This window comes from Acanthochromis polyacanthus, chromosome 19, assembly GCF_021347895.1.
Source record: "Acanthochromis polyacanthus isolate Apoly-LR-REF ecotype Palm Island chromosome 19, KAUST_Apoly_ChrSc, whole genome shotgun sequence".
Lineage (NCBI taxonomy): Eukaryota > Metazoa > Chordata > Actinopteri > Pomacentridae > Acanthochromis > Acanthochromis polyacanthus.
In genome coordinates, this window is record NC_067131.1 from 24340598 (window position 1) to 24367747 (window position 27150).

A 27150-nucleotide genomic window follows, 5' to 3' on the forward strand; every position below is an offset into this window, starting at 1 on the left:
CGTGTGTTTTCCATGATGAGGGTGTGTGCATGAAGCGCAAAATGACTGATTTGAAGAATTTAGTGCGAGTGTTTGATTTAATTTGAACAGTTTCATTGGTCCATGTGACCTGTTATGAGGCTAAATGTTCTGACAGCATGAAGCTCGCCCGTAAAAATCTATAGAGTAGCTGCATCATTGTAGCTGCATCATTGTATAATCTGCAGGGTTCAAAGTGTGAGAAAAAAGTAGCGACTTACAGTCTGGAAAGTTCGGTACTGTTTTTCCGTCATAATGTTGCAATTGTAGCAGGAACACTGATGAACCAGAGGCTGGACTTGCAGCATATGGGTGTTTTTATACTACACTCAACTGAACCACATTAACGGCACTCAGGTGATCTCCATTTCATTAACTGTGACACTGCTTGCATCAACTAGATGGACCTCTGTTGAATTAGTTCAGTCACTTTAAAGGCGGTGAATATTTATGCAACCTTTGACTTTACCTTATATATTTTTAATTAATTGACATGATTTTGTAAAAATCTGTTTTCACTTTGATATTACAGAGTTGTTGTGGAATGGGAGGCAGAGCCTTCAGTTATCAGGCGCCTCTCCTGTGGAACCTGCTCCCAGTTTGGGTTCGGGAGGCAGACACCCTCTCTATTTTTAAGACCAGGCTTAAAACGTTCCTTTTTGACAAATCTTATAGTTGGGGCTGACTGGGTGACCCACAGAGGTTCGGCTTGTGTCTTCATTTGCACAGCTGACTCCTTCTTGGACGTCCCTTCGTTCTGCCTCTAGTCATGCTGCTATAGGCCTATAGGCTGCTGGGGGACTTTTCTTGACGCACTGAGCCCTTCTCTATCTACCTTTACATTTAATATGCATACCGTTATTGCAGTACATTCACTCTGTTTCCCCCTGTGCTATTTCTCCGAGTGTCCCTGGTCCCAGAGCTGGATGCTTCAGATCTGCGGTTGATGTTCCACCAGCTGGTCCAGTCTCCACCATGTCCACTGTGGGATGCTGTTGCTGACCTTCCTCCAGCCCTCTGCTTCCAACTCCCTTTTTCCACCAGTCAACTCTGCATTGCCTTCACTATACTGTTATGCTAACTTACATACTGTTTGAATTTTACTGCTAGCTATATATGGAGTATGTTTAATGTCAGAGCCATACATCATAAGAGTAAATTATGAGTCAGTTTTCAATGTTAGCTTATACTTTGTCTGTGTCACATATCCTGTCATGCATGTATCCAAATGTGTGTTGTGTTTTCCTTGCTTTCCCACCCCTCCCTCTTCTCCCATCCCTCCCCCTTGCCCTCTTCTGTCCTTCTCAACCCGCCCGGCCAGCAGGCAGATGGGTCCCCCCTATATAGAGCCGGGTTCTGCTCGAGGTTTCTTCCCTGTTAAAAGGGTGTTTTTCCTTGCCACTGTCGCCTTTGGGCTTGCTCTGGGGGTCAGGCATTTGGGTTCTGTAAAGCGTCTTGAGACGAGTTGACTGTAATTGACGCTATATAAATAAAATTGAATTGAATTGAATTGTGTTTTTTTTGCAAATTCTTGTCAAAAAGCCAAATTATATTGACCATGATGTCATGTATAAAAGTAACAAAGGGGTGACACATCCAAGGGGGGGTGAATACTTTTTGTAGGCATTTTATGTATCCAAACAGTTAAACAGCATTTGTTTCAATTCCTTGGAAACAACTGGAACCAAAGCAAAAACCTTGCTGCAGGCTCAATGAGTCGCATCAAAATTGGCCAATAAATAATGAATGGAAGTCCTTGATTAGCATGATCATAGTCTTAAAACAGTGGTAATGTGGCAGGTACGAAAACTTACTCATGCTGTCTGCGGATCTCCTCCATATCTGCGTTCTCTGCATTGTTGTTGGCTTTGCGAGCCTTATCTAGCTCTTTCTCCAGCTCTGTCCGGTGGGCGTTTTTCATTGCTTCGATTGCTGATAGACCAGATACAAAGGATTTATTACCAACTTGTACATTTGTCTACTGAAATTGTACTATCACCAGACTGAGATGGCCAAAATATGAAGGTAAATCAAGCAGTTTTGTGAAAATGACAAATTTGTACTGAGTATTTACCAGCGATGGTGGCCGCTGTCTCCTCTGCCAGCAGCCTGTCCTTCTCCTCCTGTAGGTTCTCTAGCTCTCTCTGGTGTTTCCTCTGCAGCTCATCTATCACCTTCTGATGAGACTCCTCCATGGCGGCAAAGCCCCTCTCACAGGTGGCCTATGACAAAGAATGAGCATGATGCAACTGTGAGTTTATGTCTCGGCTGGACATGGACCAAAAGGTTCTCCTGATCATGTAACTTAATCAGGAGCAAAACCTCTTGGCTCTTATATAACCAGTGCACATCATCCATTTATTTCCAGCAAATAACTTGCAAGCTAGAGCCTGTAAGCCATGAGCAAGTTGAGCCTGTGTGAGTACAAAAAGGGTTAAGAGGAACGACGGGATACACAATACACTGAAGAAATGCACAGACAATGAGAGAGGCGGGTGTAAGAAAGAATAGCTGCTGCTTCCTGTCACAGCACAACATTTAGGCTGCCGATGGTGCTCAGAAAATTCTTATTCCAAACAGCACTTAGTTTGCAGCTAATGTACGAATCCTAATCTGCCTACAGGCCAAATCTTTGATGGAATGTCTGGTTAAGCTTATGGACTACAACAATAACAAATAACTGGTCGTCTGAGACACTGCAGGTGAATGTATCTTCAGGATTGGCCATTGTGGAGGTCAGTTTGCCAAACAAGCACATCTGGATAGTTTGGACAAAAGAGAGAAAAGAATAATCCTTGTTTTGCTGTATTAACTCCAGTGTAAGTTTCCACAAGAAGGAGTTTCAATGGCCTTTCCGACCCAAAACCCAGCCCTACTTCCGTCCTCTATTCATTGCCACTAATCTGAGTACTCAGTTGACTGCTGCCTGCCTCCCCTCCTACTGCCCTAGTCTAACTACAGCCACACAAGGGAAATGGAGGTCCAGTGTGTTTTAACAGGGATCAACCCCTCCCTGAGAGCTCAGACCAAACTGAGAGGCTGAAAGCCCCCTCCCCTCCCCACCTCACATCAACACAGAACAAATGTAAACTTCCTGCTCTGACATCAGACCAAGCAGCAGCTTTATTTAGAAGCACGTCAAGCTATGTATCTTGTGTGTAAATATATTCTAGGTCATGGCAGGGGCATGGAGTCACTACTTTGGCTAAGATAAAGTTGACTATCAGAGCATCCAACACAAGCAAAACTGATTTTTGAGTCACAATGGTAACATTATTCATCCCAAACCTGACAACTGACAATTAGCCTTCTTAATAATTACCCAGTCCACATTTTAAAGACTTTTTAAATTATACAATTCAAGCAAAGCAATGTGGGCTGCACAGTGGAATTGTGGGTAGCACTTTCGCCTTACAGCAAGAGGATCCCCGGTTCAAATTCCGGCCTGGGCCTGGGATCTTTCTGCATGGGAGTTTGCATGTTCTCCCTGTGCATGCGGGGGTTTTCTCCGGGCACTCCGGCTTCCTCCCACAGTCCAAAAATATGTTAAGGTTAATTGATTACTCTAAATTATCCGTAGGTGTGAATGTGAGTGTGATTGTTTGTCTGTATATGTAGCCCTGTGACAGACTGGCGACCTGTCCAGGGTGTCCCCTGCCTTCGCCCGAGTCAGCTGGGATAGGCTCCAGCACCCCGCGACCCTTGTGAGGATAAAGCGGTGTACAGAGAATGGATGGATGGAAGCAAAGCAATGTGTCAACTTTCCTACCGAATCTCTCTCACTCTGATTTTCACAGCTTTGTTTCGATGATTAAAAAATGTCAAATAGATACCCTTCAATCTGTAGTTTCTTCTAACCTTATGCGTTCTTGTGGCCTATGAAGAATGTAATGAAACAATATCTTTTTACAGAATAATGCCATGGCTTCATTGAACATGTAAGTATGTAAAGCATTCAAGAAGCCAATGTGCTGCATCATGTACAGTGCATCCGGAAAGTATTCACAGCGCGTTACCTTTTCCACATTTTGTTATGTTACAGTCTTATACCAAATCGGATTCAATTCATTTTTTCCCTTAAAATTCTACACACAACACCCCATAATGACAACATGAAAAAAGTTTTGAGAGTCTTGCAAATTTATTAAAAATAAAAAACAAAGAAATTACATGTACATAAGTATTCACAGCCTTTGCCATGAAGCTCTAAATTGAGCTCATGTGCATCCTGTTTCCACTGATCATCCTTGAGACGCTTCTACTGCTTAATTGGAGTCCACCTGTGGCAAATTCAGTTGATTGGACATGATTTGGAAAGGCACACACCTGTCTATATAAGGTTCCACAGTTGGCAGTGCATGTCAGAGCATAAACCAAGCATGAAGTCAAAGGGATTGTCTGTAGACCTCCGAAACAGGATTGTGACGAGGCACAAGTCTGGGGAAGGGTACAGAAAAATTTCTGCTGCTTTGAAGGTCCCAATGAGCACGGTGGCCTCCATCATCCGTAAATGGAAGACATTTGGAACCACCAGGACTCTTCCTAGAGCCGGCCGGCCATCTAAACTGAGCAATCGGGGGAGAAGGGCCTTAGTCAGAGAGGTGACTAAGAACCCCATGGTCACTTTGTCAGAGCTCCAGCGTTCCTCTGTGGAGAGAGGAGAACCTTCCAGAAGGACAACCATCTCTGCAGCAATCCACAAATCAGGCCTGTTTGGTAGAGTGGCCAGACGGAAGCCACTTCTTAGTAAAAGGCACATGGCAGCCCGCCTGGAGTTTGCCAAAAGGCACTTGAAGGACTCTCAGACCATCAGCAAAAAAATTCTCTGGTCTGATGAGACAAAGATTGAACTCTTTGGTGTGAATGCTAGGCGTTTTGTTTGGAGGAAACCAGGCACTGCTCATCACCAGGCCAATACCATCCCTACAGTGAAGCATGGTGGCGGTAGCATCATGCTGTGGGGATGTTTTTCAGCAGCAGGAACTGGGAAACTAGTCAAGATAGAGGGGAAGATGAATGCAGCAATGTACAGAGACATCCTGGATGAAAACCTGCTCCAGAGCGCTCTTGACCTCAAACTGGGGCGGCGGTTCATCTTTCAGCAGGACAACGACCCTAAGCACACAGCCAAGATAGCAAAGAAGTGGCTTCAGGACAACTCTGTGAATGTCCTTGAGTGGCCCAGCCAGAGCCCGGACTTGAATCCAATTGAGCATCTCTGGAGAGATCTGAAAATGGCTGTGCACCGGCGCTCCCCATCCAACTTGATGGAGCTTGAGAGGTGTTGCAAAGAGGAATGGGCAAAACTGCCCAAAGATAGGTGTGCCAAGCTTGTGGCATCATATTCAAAAAGACTTGAGGCTGTAATTGCTGCCAAAGGTGCATCAACAAAGTATTAAGCAAAGGCTGTGAATACTTATGTACATGTGGTCTCTTAGTTTTTATTTTTAATAAATTTTCAAGAATCTCAAAAAAACTTTTTTCATGTTGTCATTATGGGGTGTTGTGTGTAGAATTTTAAGGGAAAAAATGAATTGAATCCGATTTGGTATAAGACTGTAACATAACAAAATGTGGAAAAGGTAACGCGCTGTGAATACTTTCCGGATGCACTGTAGCTTTCACTTTGCACAAAAAACACAAATTGAAGACTGGTCTGTTTTCACATTTGTAGCGATGTGCAGTATAGTGTTGCTGCAGTTGCTCCATCTTGAGTAGTCTGCATATGATGCGCAAGCAGTGAAGCCCCAGAGTTAAGTCTTTTCATCTTAAGCAAAACCTGTGAAAAGCTAAAAATTGAAAAACGAGTCTGATCATCCCCGTCCTCCTCTGTGCCAACAAAATTCTCGGTTGCTCAAAAACAAGTAAAAACACATTAACACGGCTGCACTGATAAGTTGCTTCATCACCATAAATAGTGCAGCAGATAACTGCAAAATACCCCATTATACTTCGGTTTGTGATTTGGCACAAATACTCTTTGAGGTCCATTTCTTGTAAAAAAAAAAAAAAAAAAAAAAAGGCATTAGCCACGCAAAATTCCAAGATGGTGACCATCTTGAAAAATGGTTGCCATCTTGATTGAAAAGTTCAATTTTCAAGCCAAGTATTTGAATGAAAGATTATATTTTGCATGTATATCTAGGTTTTATGGACTAAAGTATCTAAAAGAAAGGTTTTCTGGGCTAGAGTACCTAATCAAATGATCAAAGCAAAGATGGCGTCCAAGATGGCTGCCATGAAATCTATAAATCTCAATGTCTTTAGAACTGTGCTGAAGCTACTTCCGTTATGTTCATCAGAATATCTTATGTCGTAAGTATGAAATTTAGCACAGATCATTCCTATCCATGTTCTGTACCACCCTGTATGTCTTGTGGTCTGTACCAGCGGTACTGGTTGTGTACCCTGTGAGGGCTCTGCATGGCAGGAGTCAAGTCCCAGTGTGTGCTGAACATGGCAGGGACACATAGAAATCCAATCAAGATTACGCAGAGTCGTGTGATGTTTGTGGCATACGCGAATTAAGACCTGAAACAAATTCTGACTTTTCAACGTTGCCATTACCACAGCAACCCTACCGTAGGCCAACTGACCATGCGCATGTGTTTATAGGCTTTTGTCACGTTCTGTCATGGGCCAGAACAGTCGCGCCATGCACTTTATTTTCATGAGCCGGTACAAACACAGTGCAGACTATATTGTCACAAATTGGTGAAAACCATATCAAGATAGCAAATCATGCAAACCCTAATTTAGTTCTAATTGCTAGTTCGTGAACAATGGTTTATGGCTATTGTAACAGCCATATTGGACTGCATCTTTGTTTCAGCAATACACATGATAACTAGGAATCTAGAATGGTGTCCATCTAATTAATTGATCCCAAAAACCTAGTGATAGATCAAAAATCACTATTCTATGTCTATTATTTCCTGAAGTATGAGCATTTTTTGGTTTCGTGGCAGACATTTTGGACGCTATCTCTGTTACCACTATGCTGTGTGATGCTACATAACAAAAATAATCAGGCTACAATGTTAGACACTAGAATCATTGGTTTTTACCCTTAATGTTGCATTTTGTTTCAAATATTTTGCTGCAGAAGACGAATTTACGGTGCACATGGCACAAAGTAAAAATGGTATTTTGCATGGCTAACGCCTTTTTTTTTTTTTTTTTTTTTTTTACAAAAAGTGGACCTTAAAGAGTATTTGTGCCAAATTTCATGCTTGCATCACAAACTGAAGTATTTTGCAGTTATCTGCTGCACTACAACAGCTGCACTACTCTGACTCAGTCTCACATGCACTATCCTGCTGCTTCAAATGCTCACAAGAGCACCATATGTGTATAAATCCCTGCTGACAACAGTGTTCCACAAAAGTTTTTAAGCAAAGACGGTTAAAAATTGCAGTGCAAGGCTAATTTAGGAAAGCATTTAGCTTTCAAAGAAAACTATCTATGGCTATAAGTTCCACTGCAGGATCTTGCAGGCAGTTTTAAGGTGACCTGAACTTTAGTTCTGGGCTGCACAGTGGTGTCGTGGTTTGAACTTTCGCCTTGCAGCAAGAAGATCCCTTGTTCAAATCCCCCCACCCCCGCGACCCTAGTGAGGATAAAGCGGTGTATAGAGAATGGACGGATGAACTTTAGTTCTGCCAAACTCAACAACCAGCATTGAAGAACTTAATTTTCTTTTTTGCTGGACAAACAAGTATTCTCTCCAGGGTGAAAACTTCAGAAAAACTACTGTGCGGTGCTCATTGCTGATTGGTTTAACACTGAGAAGAGGAAAACAAACGCCTACTTTACTGCCCACTTGATTTTCCTCTCAAGCAGCAGTTTTCTCTATCAACTATGTAAAATTCACCATATAGGCTAAAATAAACGCCATTTGTTGCATTTTCTACATGCTCAAAAAATAGGAGTTAGGTCCAAAAACTACAATTTGTCACTATTTTGGTGTACTTTGAGGTAATTTCATGGTCACAGCTGTGGAACACTACCTTGCAGTGGAAACAGAAAGACTACAAGGGCTGATCACGTGAATGTTAGCACCACTTCACCCCTCCTCTGAGTTTCTGCAGTGGAAAGACCCCTATTTTTTACCACTTCAACTTCAGTAGGAACAGTTGGGTTTGGGGCTAAATGTGGCAGACTAAAGAAGTCACAAAGTACTGACAGACAGGCCAAAGACTCGCTGGTTTTGGTCTTGTCATGTAAATTGGTGAGAAGGAATGGAAAGATTACCACAAGCCTCATCCTGAAAATGCACACAATTTGCTATAAATTGTACACTTCTACATTCATGGTTCAATCTAACCACAGCTTACCAGGTCAGTTTCCACACACTCCTCTTGCTGTGTTCAACCATGCAGATACTTTAAAGTTTGATTTCATAAGTTTTCAGAAACCACTGCTGAGATTTTTAAAATAAAATGGTAGTGAATGGAATTTTGTTTGCACTTCACAAAGACATTTTAAATGTGACACCTTCAAGAGCAGCATGTCGTTCCTGAAACTGTTTTACCTAGAAATGTTTTATCAGGGGTGGAAAATCCTATTCATTGTCCACAACATTGATACTTGGATTACATGAAGGAAATGTGAACCATGTATGTTCATTTTCTTTTGTTGTTCATTGCTCTTTCCTTTGACAGTACACACAAAATTTCTTTCACTTCCATTTCACTGGAAAACCTGGAAATTAAAATCCAAATTATCTGCTTGGCCAAATACTCTCAGAGGAAAGTGAGGAATTACCCAAATAAACTGGGCAAAGTCACCTTCTACCATGACAAGATTTCAGTCCTAAACTTGTTAATGGTAGTTTGATAAAATAATCATAATCAGTGTCTGCCTTCTAGCTTTTTCCAGTATTTCATCAGCAAATGGAGCAGTTGGCTTAGTTATCTTACAGCTAAAGTTTCAGGATATGCCATGACAGAGAGCTGACAATAAGCCAAGTGTATGCTGACAGTCATGAGATACTGCTAAATGCTCCAGAAAAAGCTAGTAAGTAGATCAAGAGTTACAACTCATTTGTCAAAGAATTTAAATGTTATGTCATCAACTGTCATTTAGTAAAAGCAGGGAATAACATTAAATTGTTAGTAGGAATAGCCAAAGGAAACAAGATCAAATGCAGACAAAAGAATGTCATAGCCGATAATACCAAGAACAATTTCTTGATTCTTAGCACTAGAAAGCTGTTTTACGCTTTAAAATGTGCCAAAGCTGAGTTCAGATTAGTAAGCACATTAAACTACCAGCAGAGGAACTCATTTCACAGGCTGGGGCTAACATGACGTAACCTGAAAGAAACTGATGGCTTTTCTTGAATCTTTTTCTTAACTAATTAAATGCATGAAATGTATCTTTTGCTTGAAGTTCTACATGTGATACTGATGACGCTTCAACAAAATGGGTTCCTCGTCACACAGCTACAGCTTTACAGAAACCTAAAGGAGGTTAGTTTTCATGCAACACTGAAGAAAAGAGGTTTACGGAACAAAGAGCGAGTGAAGGGAGAACGAGGTTAGGAGGGGAAGTAGAAGTCGGGGAAGGAATGGGGATCTGGGAATGCCACAAAGGAAAACAAGGCATCACAGATGGAGGACGGCAAGGACAAGGAGCGCTTCCACCTTCAGGTTTTCCAGGTCTTTCTCGTATTTCAGCCGCAGAGTGGTTATGTCGCCCTGCTCTTCACGTCGTCTCATCTCTTCAGTCATCACTGAGACTTGGGTCACCAACTCTTGAATGCGCTCCTTCAGGGTTGAAGTTTGGGTGGAGGAATGCTGTGCTGGTGTGTCCTCATCTGTCCCGTTCCTGTCTCGATTTGACAGAGTCATCATGTTTCTCAGCTCTTCCATCTCCCGGTCAAACCTCTGCATGAGGCTCTGCCTCTCCATCTCATGCTTCTTCTTTAGGTTCTCCATGCAGTTCGTTAGGGAATGGATCTCCTTCACATTTTCTTCGGAACGGAGGCGGAGTGTCTCGCTGGCTATTGCCATTTCCTGCCTCAACTTTTCAGCTTCCTGCTCATAGCTGTCTTTGATGTCTTGTAGCTCCTTATTGTGCCTGGCTATCATGTCATGAAGCTCAATGGTTTCATCCACTGAATCTATGGATTCTCCTTCAACCTGGATCAAAGTTTGTTTCAGAGAGACCTCAGAGAGCCGATTCTGAAGATCTGCCAGTTTGGACTGGAGATCGCTGGCAACTTCTCTCAGTTTAGGACAATTTGGACAATACCAGCTACTCATCTGTACTTCTGGTTTTAGCTCTTTTTCATGCTGAACTTTGACCCTAATGATAACATAAGATGTGTAAGCTTCTTTGAGAGATTCAAGCAGATATTCCAAAGGCTGTTTCTGTGTTCGGTCAAGACCAAAGCTTGCAATGGCCAAAGACCGGAGTTTGTCATCTTTGTCCAGCTTCAAAGTAGAGGCAATCTGCTTCAAACCGTGTGACTTTGCCTCCAAGGTCTCTTTCAACTCTTTAAGAATCAGAGCATTTGTTTCATCATCAAGCCAGCTATACATTGACATCAAATCTGTCACTACTTTAGCCTCAGTGTCTGCCTGTGGACAATTCCTTCCAATCAAAAGCATCAAGCTCTTCTGTGCCATCATCTGCTCTACCACCCCTCTTTCACAGTTGTGTCTGTTTTCTTCTGGTTTAACTTCAATGACACCCAACAGCTGGCTCCAGAACTCCCCCTCTAACACCAGTCTCATGTCTTTTCCACTCACACAAAGTGGCTCTTCTTTTAAAGACCCAAATAAAGTGCTTTTCAAATCGCAAAGCATTCCTTCTACACTAACGTCTACCTTTGCCAACATCTCTACAACCTGATTTATCGCCTCAGACTTCATCTCAAACTCTTCTACTACTTGCTTTAAAAGTCCTTTGTCATCAACCTGCCTCTCTCCTGCCTGAACACACACTGCAACATTCTTTTCATCTCTACCCGTCTTCATTTCTAACTTTTCTCGTAGCATCCTTATTTCATTTTCTGCTTCTGCTAGTTTCTCTCTGCTGACTTTCTCGGATTCCTGGTTTAGTGCAACTAGTTCCCTATTCTTAGCTTCTAGTTCCCTGCAGCGCTGCTCTGTAGACTCAAGGCTGGCCTCCCTCTCAATCAACTTTGCTTGTGTGGTTTCAAGTAGCTCTTTCTCCAGGTGTAATTCCTCATCTTCATAATCTGCCTGGAAGCCCAGGCCTTTGAGTGTGGCTTCTTTCAACTGGAGCTTCTTTTCAGTGTCTTTTAGGGTGTTGCCAAGCTCCTCCAAGGTAACCAGTGCTTCATGAAGCCTCAGGGATTTCTCATTCAGCTCCCTCTCATAATATTCTCTATCTATGGCATTAGCTTGGTTTTCAGCAAGTTCAGCTTTCACTCTTTTCAGCTCTTCCATGACAAGATGATGCTGTTTGCCACCCTGCTGATTGATGAGTTCGGCTTTCAGTCTGTCTATTTCTCTGTCAGCTTCGGTTAGCTGGTTTACTATCTCCTGACATCGTTGCTTCAATGCTCCATTTTCATTTGTTAAAAGTTCGACCCTTTGAGAGAGCATCCCAAAGGTCGCATCATTTGTTTGTGAGTGGTTTTCAGCTTTGGACAGGGGACCATAAGGGCTCTTTAGGCTTTCCAAACTTTGTTTCTGAACCTTTCCCACTATATCCTCAATGGTCAGAAGACGGGCTTCATATTTGCGGATGCTCTCTCCTGCTTTGGCTAAACTGTTTTTTATTATTTCATTTTCTATCTCTTGCTGGTACCTCCAGGTCTCCAGGAGCATCTGAAGTTGATGCTTCTCTGTTGTCTCTTGATTACAACTATGGAATCTCAACACTTTCCCAGCTCTCTTAGAGTGAGAGGTTTACCAGATATCAAGTCTTCTAGTTCTTCAATCGCTTCTGTGCTGTCCATAAGTAAGAAGTTAACATTTTTTTGGACAAGTTCAGGTGGATTGCCTTCCAGGATGGATGTTTTTGGGGGTTCAGAAAAGCAAGATTCCTTGATGGGGAGGTGAGAAAGCGAGAGGCCAAGCTGTGCCTGCATATTGCGCTTTTTCAGCTCTTGCAGCTTCAGGAGCTCTTTGGTCTCCTGGTACTTCTTTGTTAAACTCTGTGCTTGAGAACTAACCAGTTCGGGCCTCTTCATCTGGGGCGTCACATCAGCCTCCAGACCCAAAGGGTGCTCCAGCTTGGAAAAGGGGACCAGACATTTGGTTAACATACAGCAGGGGAGACACAAAGCTTGCTAATAATTTCTCACCGTCAACTACCAATCAATAACCTCTAATTTCTATTGAAAAGTGAAATAACAATTAGCATTCCAACACAATAATCTCAAATTATAGTAATGAACAGTGATTCAAAACAAATTCAAAATTCCCTTTGGTTTAATGGTATAAATTAAAAGCAAAGGAAAAAGATTAAATGACCGGGGTTAGTTAATCACAACAAAGCATGCACGTTAAATGGTTAAAAGTTACTTCACGTGGTAAGTAATGCAATATTAGTTTCAGCTGCATGGTTTACTAAAGGATAGAGAGCATACCAGGTCCTACAAACACACATTTCTGAAGTTTCTGGTCCAACTTCATGTCTTACACCAATGCAATTCTTTTCTGAGAGGAGATAGCGAATTAAATTATTCAACCTAAGTCTAATTTTTCAAAAACATTTTCTAACTTTCTCCAAAATCATTTGCAAGTGACTGAAATGTTCTATTCCTAAAACAAAAAGCAACACAAACATTTCATACAGCATACACTGCAGTATGCAAGTATATAATAATAATAATCACTGCAGCGTTTTTACATTACAGTCAACTAAAACAAATTAAATCATCTGTAAAAATAATCATTCAGCCTCACTGGTAAATCCATCCATTCATCAAGACACAAGCAGAGATTCATCCAACATCACACATTTAGGTCATTACACAGCTATATACAATATTTGTTAACAGAATAACAAATGGATGATCTGTATAGTAGTTAATAGAAGATGAGAATCTGACATCCATGCAAATAATTAGAATACAAGCCAAGAGGTTAATATTATTCCATGTCGAGCCAAACATTTTTAACAAGAGAAGCCATTATGCCAGTGACTACAAAGGATAATATCACTCTAATTTAAACTGAAGGAGAAAATGATGGACTGTTTCAAAGAATCTAACTCTATTTGAATATTAGCAAGGAAGCATGGTCATATAGATATGTAGATATATAGAGAGATAGGTAAAATGGATAATATGGAAACTGAAGATGAACCTCTAACATGAGACAAAATGGAAAATCTCAAATTGAAAAATTAAATGTTCAATTAAATTTTTGCTCTTCCATTGTCTATTTTTCTAGTTGTATGTAAACAAGATGCATGTTAACCACATCAGATGAGGGAGGAAAATTAGCTAAAAAGGAAAAGCAATTTTATACCTTTCATTGGAATTTTCACAGAAACTGAAATTTTTAGCCTTTCCATATTCTGTTTGCTTTATATTTGCTATTTTTTTTGAGTTCTCAAAAATCATGAAATGCAAAATTCAACTTTAGTATTATATTTAAATTCTATTTTGTTCTATACCACCTTTAATTTTCAGATTAACAGCTTTTTTCCTAATAATATCTAAACACTGAATGATTACATTAAGATGTGGAAACTGAAAGGTGTTTATTCTCTTTTGCATTAAGAGTGAAATAATCCTCTGCAAGTCACATCAGCAACCACAAAACTGCAGTTCTTTGGGCCACAATCAATGCAATACTTAGGTAACTGCTAGCATGAGTTCAGATACATTACAGACCTGTAACATACAGAGAAGAAGATTAACTAGTAGAAGCCAATGTAGTAATAGTATCTCAATGTTTTTCACATGCAATGAACTCATGCAAAGGCACATATCTGTAGCCATGTTGTTGGTTCAATGTCAGTTTGTTTGATGTTTTCTTACAATAATTACAACATGCAAGGAATGTTACAAAATGAAGTGAAAAATACTCTTCAGTTGAGAAAATACTTCAGAAAATCTCAACAGTTCTTCACATCACAGCAGAACAACACAGTGTAATGCAGCTGCATGTTAGAGGGTGATAACTCACCGGAGAGATGTAACCAGACCGGATGTCCTGCTCTCTCTCCAGAGCTGTTCTCAGTTGGAGCTCCAGCTCCTGCTTATGCTTGTTTGAGTCGAGGAGCTGCTGGTGACAGCTCTCCAACTGGGCCTTCAGGTCCTCTATCTACAGGAACAGTAGGACAACGCTGAATTAGTTATGCATTTCTTAAAAGAACGATAATTTGTGGCATTTGTCACCCATGTGAATTTAAAGAGAAAATTGCATTTACTGCCATATTGAAGGACACGTAATAAAAGATGAACATAAAAATGTTATCTGGGTAAAAGTGAAACAATTCTATCATTAATGACCCAACAACAAATATTCATTATTCAAGAAGGATGGTTGTTTATCAATCCTATTTTAACAAAAAAGAGTCAATTAGTAATTTTTCCAGCTTCACAATTACTCAGATTGTATGCTCTCCTTTGTCTTCTATGCCAGCTCTCTGAATATCTCAGATGATTTGGACTGATACTCAGATGAAGTCAACTATTTGATGCCATCAATTTGGGCTCTGAAACAATGAGGGTCAGTTTTTGCTATTCCTGGACACTTGACAAAGTAAATAATAATTAAATAATATAAAATGATATGTGCATTAGTAGATTATTTGACTGGACAACCATTATTGCTTCACCTGACCCATTTTCATCAGACTTCAGAACTTCACTATAGAATCCTCTAACAGGCCAATTTGGGAAATGTGAAACGAATTTGTGTCGTATGTTTGAAAATTTTATATCTACAGTTATAAACAAAGGAAATTTGTTTAATATTTAATACATTTTATACAAATAGGAATCACAAATTTAGAACAGAAAGGGCAATCCAATGAAGAAAAAAACAGAAGTCAATTTGTATGATTGGAACTCAGCAGGAAAGCAAACTGAGGTACAGGAAAATATGTATTTTACAGAAATTGTAAATAATAAATCCATCTTTTCTAAATCATGCATATATGCTCCAGGCAGACCTATTATTCAAGATGACCAATGTCACTATGTACAGATGGTGTGTGTAGGTTCTGTATGCACCTAGGACTTTTTTTTTTTTTTTTTAACAGAGCCAAGGCTTTTTTGATAACTTGTTCGTGTACGTAGTACATTTGAAGTGACCTGAATATAACAGTCACAAAATTCACTAAAAATAAGAGATAAACATACCCCCTGCTTGTAATTCTCCAGGAGCTGCTCCAGCTCTGCAGTCTCTGTGGATTGCACTGTGGTGGGCAGAGGTACTCTCCTCTCCTCCCGTATGGGCGTCTTCTCCACTTGTCGCCAGTGTTCTTCAATCACCTCCTCCACCATCTGCTGCCTCTCCAAAGACGCTGGACCTAATGAATCTGTGTTTCCAACTCCTTCCTCACTCTCATAGTCTGTTCTCCCTCCTTCTTTTTCGGATGTGTTCTCCGGGCCCGTCACAAACTCATACCTCTTCCGCCTCTCCTCTCTTCTCCGGTTGCGTTCGAGCTCTCCCATGTCAGCCTGGAGGCTCTCGGCCTCCTGTGCCCGTTGCTGAGCCAGAGCCTGGGCAATGGGCCTGAACTCCGCCCAGTCAAAGGTCTTAGAGCGGCCTTCTCGCCTGCGTTCACGCGCTCGGCTCTTTATGCCACCTGGAGTAGATTCTCTCTCCACAGACGAGGCCTCAGAGGAGGGAGAGTCCTGAGTGACGTCTGGCCTAACTAGACCCTCCAAAGCAGAAAAGGAGCTGTGATCCTCAGTTGAACTGAAAGACAAAGAAAAAGAAAGGCAACTCATTTTCTGCTGACTTCTCCTCTTCCCAAATGATGCAGCTGTGGAGACAATACAGTCGCTTTCTGGTTATACAGAGCTTCCGCCAGTGTATAGCAAGCCCAGTTGGAGTGCTATATTGGCCACTGGCCCACTCTGCTATCTTCATGTATCACTGCCTACCTTTGCCAGAGAAACTTGTATTACTAAACCATCAGATTTACTCCTGTAGTTTATCTATATTCACTACCGCTGTTCAAAAGTTTGGGGTCACTTAGAAACCTCCTTATTTTTGAAAGAAAGGCATTCAAAATTAAATTAAACAAAAATATAGTCAAGACATTGTTAATGTGGTAAATGATTATTCTAGCTGTAAATGGCTGATTTTTAATGGATTATCTCCATAGGGGTACAGAGGAATATTTCCAGCAACCATCACTGCTGTGTTCTAACGCTACATTGTGTTAGCTAATGGTGTTGAAAGGCTAAATGATGATTAGAAAACTCTTGTGCAGTTATGTTAGCACATGAATAAAAGTGTGAGTTTTAATGGAAAACATGAAATTGTCTGGGTGATCACAAACTTTTCAACAGTAGTGTACACGTATCCCGATATCTCCTGAAAACTGAAACAAATGCAAGATGTATGATACTTTCATTATTTACTGACATACACCCAGCAAAACAAGTTCAAAATACAGTTGCCATGCTATGTACAGTAAATAAAATACTTAAGCTATAACCTCAAAGTACATTTAAGAATATTGACTGAGGTGTGAACATGTTTGGAAAACTCAAATGTTAAAAAGAATCTAATCAACCTCTGAAATGCAGCAGAACTGTTTGAAAATACAGAACACAGACCAGAACTAAAAAAAACATGTGTAACAGTAACATTGTGACTTGTACTGACCTTGCTACATCAGGAGCAGTGGAGGGTCTGACGTTCTTCATGACTGCCTGGATCCAGTTCCTGCGTATGCCTGCTGTCATGGCCGACAAAGTGTGCACTCCTTCCTGGGTCTGAACACGTGCAAACACCATGAATTACAAACCGAATGACCAGAAAAATAGAAACATTTACGTGCAATGTGCTGAAAAAAAAAATTTAAAAAAATAAACCCAAATCCTTTTTATTTTTTGTTTAGACTACGACTGCCACTGTTATTTTTGTACTATTTTCTGTTCATTATTATGTCAGCTAGTTTCCAGATTAGTTGAGCATTTTTCCACTAAAAAAAGAAAACAGCTATTTTATGTAAGTCCCTTTTATTTTAACTAACTGTATGTTATTGTATAATGTGTCACAAAATGAAATGTAAAAGATGGTTGACATATTAGTGTTTAGCACTCTACAGTTGGAAACTCCAACACGAAGAGGGCATATTATTTCAGTCTCTAAAAAAAACCTTAAAGTGTAAAAGTTTGTTCTGTATATTAAACTAAATGCAACATGAACATGGTGGATAATTTACAGACACACAGAAGATGAGGCAACTCTTTTTCTACTTTTTGTGCAATTTTTCTGACTTTGATGGCACTTCAAATTTTATGTAAATACCACTGAATTCACAGCACAGCTGTTGTTTTCATCCTGTTTGGTAAGTTTGTCAGACAACGTTGTGGTTATAAAATCTGGATTTTGGCGGTGCAGAGTTTGGAAGTGACTGCTGGATCTCATGTGATCTTAATAACAGGCATGTCATTGGGAAATTACCAAATAAGTAAATCCTTGGAAGCGAGGGAGCAGTGCGACCGAGGGTTTGTGAGGGGGGCAGGGCCCCCCTCCCGTGCAAGAAACCTTTGAAATTTAAAGGCTGAAATGGTGCATTCTGGTGAACTCTGACACCTAGAATTCTTTAAACATGAAGGCTTAAAAAAATGTCTGTATGGGACCTTCTAGGCACCCCCCAAAAACAGCACAAAGTCATGTTAATGTGATGAAACCAAATATTTATACTGGATTCAAATTTGAATGAGCCACATGAAGTCATCACTATGTGTGCTTTCCGACCGACCATGGGAGTGAGCCTCTTCTGTTGAGGAACTTGTGGGGCAATGCCACTGGGTTGTTGCAAGCATAGACATAATAAAGAGTAGACGCCGCATCAACCGCTACTGTCCATTGGGGCTGACGAGCGGTGGGGCCGCCATCTTGGTCCGTTCAGCCGCTCCACTCAGCGCTGTTTGACAGCGCATTTAATCCATCTTAACTCTGAATATTAAACTGATTTTCAAGCTTTTTATTTTTATTTTTTGCTGCAAACATCATACATGTAGCTATGATACAGGACAAATGGTTCAGCGTATTTTAATATTCATAGCAGGAATAATAGATAATAATAATAATAGGTAATAGAATATTCTGATATTAAGCTCGACTGTAGACAGGTATTTTGCAAACACTGTAAACACACACACACACACTCATTTATGTTAGAGAAGCAGATAATTTGAAGAGACAATATATGATTAAGCTATATATACATATATAAACAAAATACTGACTAATGAACACATATTTCTATATAAAACTATATATATATATATATTATCATTTTCTGATATATCTTTTTTAATATATATGTATGAATTATATTGATAGTCTATATATGATTTATATAATAATTTTCTCTGATATATTGATTATATTAATACTCCATCTATGATTTATATATATTCATTTTCTCTGATATATAACTTCTATCTATTGTTTTATATAGAAAAATGTGTTCATTAGTCAGTATTTTGTTTTTATATGTATATATAGCGTAATCATATATTGTCTCTTCAAAATATTAAAATAGGCTAATTGATTTTACTGCCATTATCTGCTTCTCTAACATATATTAGTGTGTGTGTGTTTACAGTGTTTGCAAAATACCTGTCTACAGTCGAGCTTAATATCAGAATATTCTATTACTGTTAATCCCGCTATGAATATTAAAATACGCTGAACCATTTGTCCTGTATCATAGCTACATGTATGACATTTGCAGCAAAAAATAAAAATAAAAACGCGTGAAAATCAGTTTAATATTCAGAGTTAAGATGGATTAAATGCGCTGTCAAACAGCGCTGAGTGGAGCGGGTGATCGGACCAAGATGGCGGCCGTATTTCTCGCTGTGCAGCAGCCCGAGCGGCGTCTACTCTTTATTATGTCTATGGTTGCAAGTACACACTACTGATCCCGTATGTTTGGTCCTGTTGTCGCGTCTCTTCCCTCCGCCGGGTGAAAAAATTGCTGGGCATTTGGTGGTTAGAGCACTTTTCGTACAATTTCCTGGCACGATTTTTCGTTTTCATGTGGTCTATCAGCGCTTGGCATCCTCTGTCGCTGTATTTTGTCTCATCGTCGCACACCATGCACCTCACTTTCCCAGCCACATCTAACTTTCGATAATGCTCTCCAATCGTTGTTTCCAACTCGTGCTTTTACCAGCGCACTGTTGACAACTACGTGCTATCCAACCCTATACCCCTTACACCCTATATTTTTTTTCTCATCGAATTTAGGCGATTCACGTTGGGTCTCAAAATTGATACCTCGATGCGCGAATTTTCGCAGATCTGCGACCACATAACATGCCTGTAATAAACTGCATTTCAGTCGCAAATTCATACTCTGTCACAGAAACATAAAAATATGTAAATGAGAACAGTTTTATTTGGATTTCAGCTGTGTTAAAATGCAACATATGTGAGCACGGAGAGCAGCAGAGAAACAAACGGATGGAATGTGCTGCCTTGAAATAAAGCACTTGTGTATTTTGTCTTCAATTTTGTGTGGTCTGCTTCCAAAACTCTGAAGTGTGCAATTCACCTTTTTGTTGTGTGGTAATTTGAAGTAATAGCATACTTTCAAAGCCTTGTGTCTTCAAAAACTTTTACTTTTAACAAGTTTGAGTCTGCTACAGCTGACCAATGACTTGAGCCAAAAATGACCAACATCATGACGCAGGAATCCCGTAGCAATACAGAAGATAAACATGTCATCTACTATGTCTACTAATTGTGGCAGCCCTAAATATCAGCTGAAAACTTTGTTTACCTAATATCAATATAGAAAAGAAGAGCAAAACCACTACAGACACTTTAACATGTTATCAAGTGCAAACAATCTACAGCTAAACAAAAACACCACAATGTTTCCCCTCTGATAATGTCAGCTATAATTACAACGGGATTTTCACAGATAAAGTATTCATTATAGGACTGTGTAGTACAATGTGCAAAGTCTGTGCTAATGTGGGAGGAATATTTTTTTCTGTAAGCATTTAGAGTGAAAATAGGAAAAGCTTCTTACATGAATCTGAAAACCGTAGTTGCGTTGAGCCTGGTATTCAGTTACATTATAGCAGGTGGACAGGTCAATCTCACCGTCCAGGTCAGAGGCCTAGTTAACACAAGGATGATATACAGGACATCACAAAGAAATGTTTATAAGCAGAAATGGGAAAGAAGTGAGAAAGTCAAGTGAATGAGCTCACCTCCTCTGCTATTGAATCCTTGTAATATCTCAGGCTGTGATCCGTCAGCACAAACCAGTACTTCTTCCACTGTAAAAAGGAAAGAAAAGGAGACAGTTCGGCAATGCAAAGTTTAAAGCTGAGTTAAGCAGCATGTTGGACAAATAAAGCAGTAGTCAGACACTGAACATCCAGGAGGTCAATAAAAGCTGCTGTACATGTCAGCAGATGGAGTTTGCTGTTCTTGTATATATCATCTAAAGATGCATTTCAAGGCTCCACCCAAATCTTTTAAGTCCATTGAAGGTGGAACATCAAAGTGTGACCACAGCTCTGCAAAGGCCATACAATGCTACAGACACTCATGAATGCTTTAGAGTCAGATGCTGTTTGAACTGGCTTTGACTCCGTTTTTAGCTGGCACTCCTTTATAGAAAGAAACCTCCAGTTATTGATACTTTTTTCCCCCAGTTTCTCTTAATTAGCTAAAGAAAATGGCAACAGCAGGTTACAACTTGACAGAGTACCTGGCCTTGCTCATCCAGCTTCACCATCCAACCTTTCTTGAAGTTCAGCAAATCCGGCTAAAAACAAGAGAAAGAGGATATTGACAGATCATTTGACTAAAACGAGCAAAGAGAACATGCAAGTTAACTTCAGAGACACACACAAATCATTTAATTTTGTATCACAGCAGCAGATGACCACAACTTACCTTGTGCTGAAATGACAACAAATGAGTGACTATAAATTTGCCCAGAAGCGGCTACTAAGTGACACTGACAATGTGTCAAATTTGAATTGAAGATCATATTGTCACCATTCAAAAATTAAGAGCAAGAAAAACACATGCTCAGTCAGTCAGCTGAGGGTAGAAGTTGGCCCTACCAATGGCTCAGACACATTAAAGGTTGAGGATGTAAGATTGTGGAAATATGGACCACTGGCTGGGGGCAACTTCTCCCAGATGTGTTGCTGAGCTGTACCACTCGCAGAACCCAAGTGCTCAATACTGTCATAGTCTGCTGTGATTCCACACAGTGGGAGAAATGCTAACACACACACAATCATACACACGTGAATGGTGACCACAGGTAGCAGTGGTAAATTGTGATATACAGTCTCACACACACACACTCTCTCTTTTCCAACACACACCGCTCAGACTGGGTGCAATGAACACACAAAGCGGGCAAAATCTGCATACAGATGGAGCAGGAGGAAGAGTATAACCTGGAGATGAGTGAGAGAAGAGGGGGCTGCACTGCCCCCTGCAGCATGGAGGTGTGGCCTACAACAACCACACCCTCGCACCACCACACCACAGCCAAAGAAAGATTGGAAATAAATCATACACTGATATCAAGGCTTCTTAATAAAAGTCAGAGCTGGTTTGCATCACTAAAGCATGGATGGGTAGATTAAACATTCTACTAAGGCTTTGAAATATTGCAATACACAGCAGCGTGTATAATAATGCTTCACTTGTAACTACAACTGTGAATATTCCCAATAGTCTGGGCAAAGCTGACATAAAAACCCAATGGCATGCTGTTGGGTGATGTCCACTGAGACCTTTCTCAATGTTTAATTCTCCAAACTGTGTTACCTAACCAAATCCAGCCTCTCAATGCCCAACAACAACCCGCTGACCTCAGTCTGCTCAGCTGAAGCCCTGGCAATGCTGCTGACCCTGGATCCTACGGCTTAGTAGAACAGGGAAAGCTTTGTGTGGGACACTACAGACACACTGGAATACACTGACCTTTCAATATTTGAGTGTTAACGTCTAACTAATCAGAACAAATCTGAACCTGCTCATTTATGCACCAGTCGATTGAACTGGTTTCATTGCTGGCTCTTCATGCCCTAAAGGCTTTCTAACAGTAGCATGGTATAGCATTAAGCAGATAATACTCAGAAATGTTACAGTTTTCAAGTGTCAATGAAAATTTTTACCGAACTATGTTACATAACTGTGCACAATATGAGAGGCTTTGCCTACAGTGAGAAATGAAGAGAAAGTGTCCCTTCAAGTCTTGTTTTTTTTTTTAGCTATTTTTAGCAAAGCACTTCTGACAAACACATTCTATGCTACCTGCACAGGTTAAAATGGCAAGCAGACATTGGCTGGTAAGGACAGTCTAGCATGGAACAAGAGGCTGCTACCCTCCTGACTGGACATTTAATATTGGGAATTATTTCAATCATATCAGATTTAAAGTGAAAAATTGGATTTATGAAGTAGGCGTCGTGTACTTCATTTCAAATTAATTCTAATGTTGCTATACATCTGCTGTATGTGTAGATCGGTAATTGTTTGCTAACACTTTACACATAGTAGGCGTATAAGCCTACTACGTGTGCTGGTTGTGTATTCATCTGTTTGGCTGAAGGGTTTTTGTCCCTCAGTGCTAGGAAAGGCGTACTGAATAACTAACTAAATAAATTAATATATTTAGAAATTGAAAGCCCATCTAAGAATTTCAGATTTATTATGTTACAGTTTCGTTAAGAGAACTCGATAAGTCCTCAGGAATGTCTCTTATTAGAGGTTACATTTTGCACTTTGGCCACACTGCATTCAGGATGTTGTGAAAACTACAGCTCAGTAGAGAGAGTGGAACAGCTTTAAAGGATAATTCTCCATTGCACAATATAAATCTGTTGGCAGCCTCACATGCGCTGAAACCTCAGTGCTGACATGGTATGTAGGTGAGATGTTGCCTCTTCTTTGTCCAGTTTGTTTACTGGTGCATTAATTATTAATTTAATATTTTACATGGTCCCTGGGTATGACTGTCTAATTATACCCCCACACCTGTGAAACACCTTGAGCAAATAACAGGGGTTGATTTCTTAGTTCCGTCAGGAAGGAAGGAAAACACAATGATCACGGTGAGGGTAATTTCCTTCACGGGAACACTTCGATAATTGCTTTGATTATGTGTATATTGCAATCACATCGTTACAGAGGATGCTGTTGAGATGAATCATAAACCCTTCTTTTGTTTATACAAAAGTCAGAGTACAGCAGATACTTACCGTCATGACTGACTCAGTGGTCCTTCGGTCCAGGGACTTGGCTCTCCTCAGAGGGGGCAGTGTGGAGGGAAAGTCCAGGCCCTGACCCACATCTCGCCTCTGCTCCTGAATAATACACACACATCAACACACTTAGGTTTTTCTGCAGTAACATTGTCAGAAAGACAAACTACATTTGAGGCAATATGTGGCTAATAAGTGGCAGGGAAAATGTACTAAAACACAAACTTGAACTATGTAAAAATCAAAGATGCACTCTTTTCTAATGTAGTCTGCTTGAGTAGGTATTAATGGGCTGTTGAGAAATATCCTGACAAGGCCAATTTAAATATTTTGTGAGAGTTAGCTCAGCAGAGAAGTGCACTGAATCAAAGAGAACGAAAACACTGACAGTGTGAGGTGAAACGTGCCAGCTCTCAACCCTGTACGGTGTACATATTGTTCCAAAGCAACAGTAAGAAGAACAGAGCTGTAACGTGTGCATGCAGTACGAGGCACACAAACAGTCCGGGCTGCTTATCAGTGTGCGTTTGTAATATTTTCATCTGTGCGTAACAAAGATCTAGGATTAGGGCTCTGTCATGCTAAAGTCGGGTTTCAGCTGGTCTAACTCGGCACCAGGGTGGGAAAGGGAAGCATAGTCACCAGGGGAATCCCACTACAGAATGGAAACTGGAAATGAATACAGCACACGCTGCTGACCTCTGACCCACAACCAAAACAAAGAAAGGACAGACAGAGGGCGAGGATGGAGGGAAAAGGGCGAGGGTGAGGGAAAAGATAGAGGAGGAGTGGGGGTGTTGGGAGCTCACATCTGCTCTGCCATGTGATGTTGTTTAACGTCACTGTTTACGAGTCTCACCGTATCTATTGTAAACTGCTGCACAATGTTGGCACTGTTGGACCCGATATGCACACGCAGCCACGCACGCACACACACACACACACACACACACACACACACGCAAATACACACCAACACAGGCAGCGGTGTTACCTCTTTATGGAAGCGTCTGTGCTCACTTCGGCCCTGTCTGGCTCCACTTCTTCCTGATTCTTCCACCTCCATTTTCTCGGGATTCTCCAACTCCAAGGCCTCCAACTTCTCAATAACACCGGAGCGACTGGAAAACACACACAGATGGTTAAGTCAAACATCATAAAGCATTTAGTATTTCTGACATACAATCATTGCTATATTTCCAATCTTCTCTTTTCAAGCACACCTCTCAGACCAGGGGTGTTGGCTTAATGCACCGCAGCAAAAAAGACGTCGTACTCCAATCTCATAATTTTGTCTGAATTTAGTCTATACTAAAAAGGAGCTTGTCACACATTTTGTAGGCTGACAATGATCATTTAGCGTTTGCATTTGGGAAAATATAAGGTTGATTTTACTATAATACACTATGTGAAGGATTGAAAGAGCAGCAACAAAAATAAAGACTTTAATTCTACAACAGTCAGACAATCAAGTCACTGTTCAGCACCACTAATCAGATCATTTTTCCCGCACAGCTCTGGCATCAGCTGGTTTTTATTATTACACGGTCTTGCTAACTGGTAAGCGTTTACTGTCACAGAGGAGGAGAAGAAACCAGAATATTTTTTAAAGTTAAGAAGTTGCATATACTGATAGAACACACAGTTGTCATTTGTGTTCCTTTATCTGCAGCAGATGTGATGGAGTCAGGTCCTCATTAGACCACTTCATACATGCAGGCGAGTGCTCCCAGCTTTAAGGAAGTACTAGCAGACTGTGTACAGATCAGGCAGAGACCTCTGACTTTAGTTTTCTGTAGATGACAAGTTTCTGAACAGCTACACCTCCATGACAGAATGTAAAGTGTCCGTCACTGAGACGGGAGATGTGACATTCTCTAAGCGCCTGCTGAATTGCACACACTTTCAGGCTGTCCAGGAAGACAAGACATTCACATAAATAGTGACAGAAAAAGGTGTTTGATGAATGAATAAAGTGAGCAAGAGAGACAAGTTCAACCCCCGATTCATTTTTCAGCTTCGCACAGCTCACTAATCACAGTGTAAAGTGCTGATGTGACTTCAGAGCCCCTCAGGCCTTTGGAACAAACTACCACAGTTCAATAGTTCAGAGAGCTGAAGTAAGGATGCAAAGTAGGAAATAAACATTCCCACAAAGACTAGGTAAATGAACTTTACATAGCTTTAAAATCTAGTATTTGAGGTGAAATTTACCCATATAGTTGATATTTGCTTTTGACTGCTATTTAAATGATTTTATTAAATGGTTCAAAACAATAAACATGCAGAAGTTGACTAACAAACTAATCTGCAGAGTGAGTGGTTTTTCACCAAGAAATCTTGGAGCAGAACTAAATCCTGATCCTGAAACATCTTCTTTACCATGTGACTGAAGCTGAACACAAGCAACATGTAAGACCTGTGGGACCAGCCAGTGATGTTCAATGCCACAAACTCCAGCTTGAGAGTTTCAAGGCCACTAGAAGAAACTTGCAAAGGTGGGTACTATTTTAGGACCAGCACTGATAGCTGCAGAACGTACTTTGGCTGCGAGCCCCATGTCAAATAAGGTGCATTTCCTCTGCAGGAACTTGGGACAGGCACAAGGGTTTGCAAAAACTTGCAAAGGCCCTGTAATCAGCGTCTCAGCTCATCTATTTCCATTGATATGTCAGATCTACTAAACTCCTGAGGTGGAGTAATAATTATGCAACTTCCACCACGACATCAATTCAGAGTGTGGAATAACATCGACAACAACAAATAGAATTGAGCTGGTTGATGCAGTGCTCTTTGCCATGTTAGCTGACATGGAAAATTTTACATTGCTGATGCCGATGTTTAAGACAGATGACTGAAACAAAAATAGGATATGAAGAGGAAAGAAAAGAATGGAGCTTTTCACTGCTGTCTTCTTCAAGTTTAATCAATCAGACCTGTCCAGTCGTTTTCCTACAGTGGAAAGTGGCAGATAAAAAAAAGTGTTTAGGCTCAAAGTAATTTTTGCATTTAATTTTTTCTCAAGTAAAACAATACAACGTGAGAAAATAAAACTGTTGTTGCTACATTCAGGCCATTTCTTGGTTTCTGGCACAGTGATAACTTTAACTTTTATCCAGTGTAAAGGGTTTATTAATGTTACTGTGCACATCGGGTTAAGTCAAACCACTACATACACTGAAAGCCGAAATTTAGGCTCGCAGGGATGATCAAAGTTTGCTCTACTAGTCAAGTTAGAAAGAGCTGAATGCCGAAAATGTAAACATAAAGATACACAAAAATTTAGAGGGCTGCTGTAATATGTTTTATAAACTGTCAACAATGTGTTGTATAGCTACACAATCTGCAGCTGATTATGTTAAATGACCCTCTGCTTCCGAGAAAGATCCATCTCGAGGGTGCAATGAGCACTGGATCACAGATCCAAGAACAGCCTACGCTCGCTAGTGTTCATCTGCAACCTTTCTCAATCAGTGACACAGAACACTGCCCGCTCCAACACATTCCCACACAGGCCTTTTGTTCAATGACAGAAGAATCTGCATTACAGAGAGGAAGAGGATGAGAGGCAGTGAGAAATATATAACTCTTTTGCCTAAATGTTGCCCTTATTTGGGGACTCTTCAGCTAAAGCTGCAGTCCTTAAAAGGGAATAATGGAGAGGGGAGGACAAGGACAATGTGAGACCGAACGCCCACTGAATGACTATTTTTGTCAGAAGGACTGTCACAGACAGAGATCAAACAAAG

At 40.6% G+C, this 27150-nt stretch overlaps 1 protein-coding gene across 4 annotated transcripts in view; it reads right to left on the reverse strand.

The window, feature by feature from the left end:
* Positions 1 to 27150, reverse strand: part of mprip (myosin phosphatase Rho interacting protein) — a 52896-nt gene that overhangs the window by 5665 nt on the left and 20081 nt on the right. For 2 of the 4 annotated variants that reach the window (XM_051939116.1, XM_051939117.1), the window contains exons 8-18: positions 24396 to 24522; positions 23399 to 23503; positions 20881 to 20937; positions 20375 to 20443; positions 20191 to 20280; positions 16797 to 16906; positions 15317 to 15878; positions 14136 to 14273; positions 12170 to 12229; positions 2093 to 2240; positions 1833 to 1950 (exon numbers count right to left, since the gene is read on the reverse strand). In XM_051939116.1, the coding sequence (XP_051795076.1) occupies positions 1833 to 1950; positions 2093 to 2240; positions 12170 to 12229; positions 14136 to 14273; positions 15317 to 15878; positions 16797 to 16906; positions 20191 to 20280; positions 20375 to 20443; positions 20881 to 20937; positions 23399 to 23503; positions 24396 to 24522 (1584 nt within the window). The other 2 variants (XM_051939118.1, XM_051939119.1) reach the window with 2 other exon arrangements.